General features: G+C 46.8%; 1 protein-coding gene across 1 annotated transcript; it reads right to left on the bottom strand.

Moving 5' to 3' along the window:
* Positions 1–310: 310 nt before the first annotated feature.
* LOC149120384 (uncharacterized) lies at positions 311–2,666 on the bottom strand. Its single transcript, XM_089320763.1, has 5 exons — positions 2,584–2,666; positions 2,168–2,236; positions 1,885–1,962; positions 1,147–1,315; positions 311–1,026 (listed from the first exon to the last, which is right to left on the bottom strand). Exons 1-5 carry the CDS (start codon positions 2,625–2,627, stop codon positions 895–897), a joined length of 492 nt encoding a protein of 163 aa, XP_089176889.1. The 5' UTR covers positions 2,628–2,666; the 3' UTR covers positions 311–894.
* Between the last annotated feature and the right edge of the window lie 3,818 nt (positions 2,667–6,484).

Here is a 6,484-nt window from a genome sequence, read left to right as displayed (position 1 = left end):
GCAGATGCATAGAATAAGTCTTAATTCCAGTAACTTGGTCTAGTCCCAGTTGCTCCCCACAGGTATTTTATATCAGAATCAAGGTTTACCACATAGCAATTGATTATAACATGAAAATTTCTTATGATAACAATTGTGATTAACAGCATCAAAATTAATTCTGATGTCATAATGCTCTGGCTGATTGCATCATGGTACTTTATTACAGCAACAGCAGGCTTTTACATCAGAATTGATTATATTGGCAAAAGGGAATTCTTATGTTATCAGAATGGTGGTTCATCATTTGAAAATTTATTATGATATCATAGTGTGTTTTATGACAGTATGATGATGGGTTATGATGGCACAATGGTAGGACTATGATATCACAATTGATTATGACAGCACAATGCTCATCTATCATACCAGAATCATTTATCACATACCAATTGCTTTTTATTAAGTTTTATTTAATGAATAGGGTCTTTATTTTGTATTTCTGCCCTTTTGGAAATGGTTCATTGAGATAAACATTCATTTCCTTTATTTAAACACTAATCACATGATTTTGGAACACATTTTTGTAGAACTATTCAAAAATCCACTGCTTTTGCAAATGTGTAATACTGATGGTTGAAAATATTTGTACATCATTTTTATGTTCAGTGTATATTGATATTGAAAATCCATCACTTATCTAACCTGATGAAACCTGAAACTCAAGGTATTATTTTATTCAAGCTAATCCTTCTAATTAAATAATTCATTAGGCTTTCATTTACTTTCTAAGAGCTCCATTTTCATTGGCTTTGCCAACATTGGAATTGGTAATTTTTGTGATCCTGGGCCTATGTAATGTAAGAGAGTGGTGTTTAAAAAGTAGTAAGCAGGAGCGAGCATTTGGCCAAGTGGTTAAGAATCCCCTTGAGACAACCTTGCTGCAATGGAATGGGGGCGACTGAGTGTTGATTCCATTTCTGTCTTCAACTTCCTGTTAATGCAGACGCTGGGAGGCAGCACAGGAAGGCTCAAGGAATAGGATTCCTGCCACACACACACAGAATTACTCTCTGCCTTTCAAATGGATACATGAAAACTAAAATATAGAAATATAAAACGTGGAGAAAGTTATGTCTAAAATTATCAGGCTTTAAAAACACACACCTGTATATTCATTAGACAATCGGCTCCTAACACTGCTACACCTGCAGGTCCAATTGGGACTGTCAGATGGACCAACATCAGCGTGACCAGTGCCAGTCCTGCCGGCTCAAGAAGTGCTTCCAGGGGCGTTGTGCAGAAGGAGGGTGAGTGGCCCCAGCCACGCTGCAGCCTGGGGGGGGTGTGCGGTAGGTGGGTGAATGGCACCCCAGCCCCGCTGCCTGCGGAAGGAGGGTGAGCGGCCCCCATCCTCCCTGCAGTCGGCTGGTGGGGCCCGGGGTTGGCACCTGCTAACCACAAGACCAGGGCCATTGTACCTGTACTGGTGCAGGAATCCAATTACAGCTGTGGCCAGGGCCCGGTCCCCCTGCCCAGGCCTGGCCACTGCGTCCTGAAGAAATACACAGACACACATACACAGACACACACATACATGGACACACACATACATGGACACACACGCACATACACACATTTATTTGGTTTCCGTTGCCCCCACCCCTGCCTCTGTTTGCTTAAGGCAGGAGCTGGGCAGCCCGAGCCCATGGGGACCCCACTCTTGTTCCCTCCCCAGAAGCCCCAGCCTGGCCCAGGGCAGACACAGTCCAAGCAGCGTGGCCCTAAACGCTGATGCCCTGATGCCCTGCAGTTTCTCCAGGCTCCACACGGGGGGGGGGGCGGTGGTCTCGGGGTAGTGGTGGAGAGGGGGTTTCAGCCTCAGGATAAATGCGCACCCCATACCTGCTTTCTGTCTGCCGGTTCTTCCCAGGGTCTGACTCCAGTCTCTTGTGCTTTCGAAGTCCTCTCCCCTCACTGCGTCTGTGAGGGAAGCTGATAAAGTTGGCTCAGAGCCCCTTGGAAAAGCCACTCCCTTCAGTTTGGGGGGGTTCACATGTGCCCCTCTTCTCACGTGGCTGATCTGAAATCCCGCTGGCCCGGCCCTCAGGTGGGCGTGCCTACAGCCACGTGCTGCACCCCCCACCCCATGCACGGCTTCCCACCCTCATGGCTCACAACCCCTTACTTTGCTTTGGAACCCAATGACTTCTCCAGGGACTCTCTTTGTCTTGTGCACTGTTGTGCCCCAGGGTCCCTGCATACAGTTGGCCCTCAGTAAATAGCCCATGGCTTCAGTTGCCACCAGGGTAGCCCTTCCTCCATGGCCAATACTGCTCTAAAGCAGATTTGTTAATTCGGGGGTTGGTGTTAAAGAGGGAGTTGTGGGTGGGATTTGAACCCCATGCCCCAGCCTGGGCTGGAGGAGGAAGAGTTGAGGGTGGGGGTTTGAAGAAGGGGGGGTGAGCAGGTGCAAAGGCCCTGGGGGTAGGATGGGGGGAGGAGTGGTGCAGGCGGGGCTTATAACCAGGGCAGCACTTTTGGGCCCCATTTGGCCACTCCTGCTGCACAGCTAACCCCCACCCCCGCAGGACTCAGCCCCACCTCCAGCCCCAAGTCTCCTCCAGGGCTGGTAATGCGCCCTGCATGAGGCTGGCCCAAGGCTGGAGCTCACGGATTTGATAAGGCCAGGTGGGCGGGCTCATTAAGGCTCCTTAATTTGCCCTGCCTGGCAGCCAGCCCTCCCTGCCTCGGTTTCCCTCCTCCCACCTCACCTGCTTGCTGTAGGCTAGGCCCCAGCTCCCAGTCCCACCTGGGGAAGACCCCAGGCCCCCTCCCCACCCGGGCTTTCCCGGAGCTGGGGTGGGGGGGACTCTGAGAGATCCTCGCCCTGGCCATCTTCTCCCTGCCCTTCTCTCTCTCCCTCCTGCCGCCCCGCAGCGCTGCAGCGCGGCCGCATCCCGCAATCGCAGCCCAGCAGCGCTGGCAGCCTCCTCTGGCAGCCCTCCTGGCTGGGTGCTGGCGAGAAGGCGGACAGATGCTTGTTCCCGGTGCAGCTGCAGGCGCGGCAGGTGCGGAGGCGGAGACTCGTTCCCGGGCAACCGGTGTGGGAGCTGATGGCACAGCTCCGGTGTGGCAGGTGCGGGGGGCGGCGGCAGCAGCGCTGCGCATGGACCAGGTGAGAGCGCTGGCGGCGCGGCTGCTCTTAGCGCTGCCCCTGCCTGCACAGGGTGCCACCGCCGGCCCAGCGCGCGTGGCCTTCCTGGACCAGGAGCAGGTGGACGAGCTGGGCCGCCTGCAGGGGGACTCGGTGGAGTCCCGTGCCTCAAGGTCATGGCGCTCTAGGCCTCTGCGCGCGGAAAGGCTGCAGGAGCAGGAGCAGGAGCAGGTGGCTCTCATGGAGTATTGCGCGCCCAGTACCCGTCCCAGCCCCAGTGCGCCCGGCCCTGCGCTAGCTCCAGGCGCCCCTCATTGCACAGCTCCACTTCCTGCACCTGGTGGGCAAGACGCCCACCGAGACGCTCACCCGGGACTCGCTGCTGGCGGGCAGCCCCTTCAACTGGCCCTAGGGCTCCGGCCGGTGAGCCGCCGCGTCAAGAATACGCTCTCTGCTCTGATTTCGGTATCAGAGATTGCACAACACCTGGAAATAGTTTCTTTAAATGTGATGATCGGTCACAACGCAGAGAGGTTAAATGAAAAAGTGTCTAATCACAACCACACTCTTTCTTAGTAACTTCAGGCAGATTTAGCATCTCTACAGTATATTAAATAATGGCCAGATATTTCCCAGGAACACCATGTTTTTCTGATGGATTTCAAAATTTCATGGGAAATAGAAGTAGAAGATAAGTTTATGTTGGTGCATAACATTTGAAATATGTATTTCTCATAATACATGTTTTCCATGAACTTTTTAAATAACCCATGTATATATAAATTTCAACATGTTTTGAACCAAAATAAATTTAACTTTTAATTCCATTTCCACAATCTTTTTAAGGTACGCTTATGTGAGTCAAACAGATGGCTTCGCTCACATAACACAAGGCTTGAGGAAATATATCTGTATAAGCATGTTTTTGGGGCTGGTGCTGTGGTGCAGCAGGTTAACGCTCTGGCCTGAAATGCTAGCATCCCATATGACCACCAGTTCAAGACCTGGCTGCTCCACTTCCGACCCAGCTCTCTGCTATGGCCTGGGAAAGCAGTGGAAGATGGCCCAAGTGCTGCACCCGTGTGGGAGACCCAGATGAAGCTCCTGGCTCCTGGCTTGGGATTGGCGCAGCTCCAGCCATTGCGGCCAATTGGGGGAGTGAACCAGTGGGTGGAAGACCTCTCTCTCTCTCTCTCTTTCTCTCTGCCTCTGCTCTGTGTAACTTTTTCAAATAAATAAATCAATATTTAAAAAATAAATAAGCATGTTTTAGAAAAATAGTGGATATATAAATATATATCATACATCCTGCTCCGCAAGGATTTTTTTTTTGCTTAATAATGTAAATATATTTTATTGCTAAACAGTATGTTTCTTCATATGGATTTATCATATACTATTTAATGAATACTGTACTGTTAGATATTTACTTTTCTATCCTCAAGTTTCCCTAAGAAAAATTTTCCATAGACCCTTCTGAAACCTATTTTTTCCAAAGAAAGATTTTTTTAACAAGTGCTTATTTGGGACAAGAGTATATAATAAATATAATCTATAATGCTAAGACTTTTGGTACACATCACGGATTTCTTTTGCAAATTCACATTCTTTTTTTTTTAGCTTTTTTTTTTAACTTTTATTTAATGAATATAAATTTCCAAAGTACGGCTTATGGATTACAATGGCTTCCCCACCATATTGTCTCTCCCACCCGCATCCCTCCCCTTTCCCACTCCCTCTCCCCTTCCATTCACATGAGGATTCATTTTTGATTCTCTTTATATACAGAAGATCAGTTTAGCATACATTAAGTAAAGATTTCAACAGTTTGCTTCCACACAAACATAAAGTGAAAAATAATAGATGATTTTTTAAATGATGATGAAATCAGATCAGACCTATTGTCATGTTTAATCCCAGTGAGAGTCAAGTTGGGAATTGATAATTTCTTCTTCTTTTTTTTTTTTACAGAAGATCAGTTTAGTATACATTAAGTAAAGATTTCAACATTTTGCACCCCCATAGAAACACAAAGGGAAATATACTGTTTGAGTACTCATTATAGCATTAAGTCTCAATGTACAGCACATTAAGAACAGAGATCCTACATGAAGAGTAAGTGCACAGTGACACCTGTTGTTGACTTTACCAATTGACACTCCTGTTTATGGCATCAGTGATCTCCCTATGCACCAGTCATGAGTTTCCAAGGCTATGGAAGCCTTTTGAGTTCACTGACTCTTATCTTGTTTAGACAAGGTCATATTCAAAGTGGAGGTTCTTTCCTCCCTTCAGAGAAAGGTACCTCCTTCTTTGAAGACCTGTTCTTTCACTGGCATCTCACTCACAGAGATCTTTCATTTAGGGTTTTTTATTTTTATTTTTTTTTTGCCAGAGTGTCTTGGCTTTCCATGCATGAAATTCTCTCATGGGCTTTTCAGACAGATAGGAATGCCTTTAGGGCTGATTCTGCAGCCAGAGTGCTGTTTAGGACATCCACCATTATATGAGTCTGCTGAGTATCTCGCTTCCCGTGTTGGATCACTCGCCCCTTTATTTATTCTATCAGTTAGTATTAGCAGGTACTAGACTTGTTTATGTGCTTCCTTTGACTCTTAGTCCTTTCATTATGATCAATTGTGAACTGAAATTGATCACTTGGACTGGTGAGATGGCATTGGTACATGCCACCTTGATGGGCTTAAATTGGAGTCCCCTGGTATGTTTTTAACTCTACCAATTGGGGCAAGTCAGCTTGAGCATGTCCCAAATTGTACATCTCTTCCCTCTCTTATTCCTACTCTTATGTCTAACAGGGATCACATTTCAGTTACTTTTCAACACTTAAGAATAACAGTGTGATAATTACAGAATTAAACCAGTCATATTAAGTAGAACTGACAAAAAAACTACTAAGAGGGATAATGTATTAAGTTGTTCATTAACAGGCAGGGCTATGCTGATCAAGTCACCATTTCCCATAGTGTCCATTTCACTTCAGGATGTTTCCTTTTTGGTGTTCAGTCAGTTGTCGCCGATCAGGGAGAACATATGGTATTTGTCCCCTTGGGACTGGCTTATTTCACTCAGCATGATGTGTTCCAGATTCCTCCATTTTGTTGCAAATGACTGGATTTCGTTGTTTCTTACTGTGGTATAGTATTCTAAAGAGTACATATCCCATAATTTCTTTATCCAGTCTACCGTTGATGGGCATTTAGGTTGGTTCCAGGTCTTAGCTATTGTGAATTGAGCTGCAATAAAAATTAGGCTGCAGAGCGCTTTTTTGTTTGCCAATTTAAATTCCTTTGGGTAAATTCCAAGGAGTGGGATGGCTGGGTCGAACGG

The sequence above is a fragment of the Oryctolagus cuniculus genome, chromosome 19 (assembly GCF_051225735.1).
Source record: "Oryctolagus cuniculus isolate XC-2025 breed Fujian yellow rabbit chromosome 19, ASM5122573v1, whole genome shotgun sequence".
Taxonomy (NCBI): domain Eukaryota; kingdom Metazoa; phylum Chordata; class Mammalia; order Lagomorpha; family Leporidae; genus Oryctolagus; species Oryctolagus cuniculus.
This window is presented reverse-complemented; position numbering and strand designations above follow the sequence as displayed.

What these genes read in the sequence shown, in the direction of transcription:
- LOC149120384 (XM_089320763.1), bottom strand. Translation starts at nt 2,627, where the DNA reads ATGCAGGGCGCATTACCAGCCCTGGAGGAGACTTGGGGCTGGAG. An exon ending in GAGGAGACTTGGGGCTGGAG is followed by an intron (nt 2,237 to 2,583) that starts GTGGGGCTGAGT and finishes AACTGTATGCAG; the next exon opens with GGACCCTGGGGCACAACAGT. An exon ending in AACCGGCAGACAGAAAGCAG is followed by an intron (nt 1,316 to 1,884) that starts GTATGGGGTGCG and finishes CACCCCCCCCAG; the next exon opens with GCTGCAGCGTGGCTGGGGCC.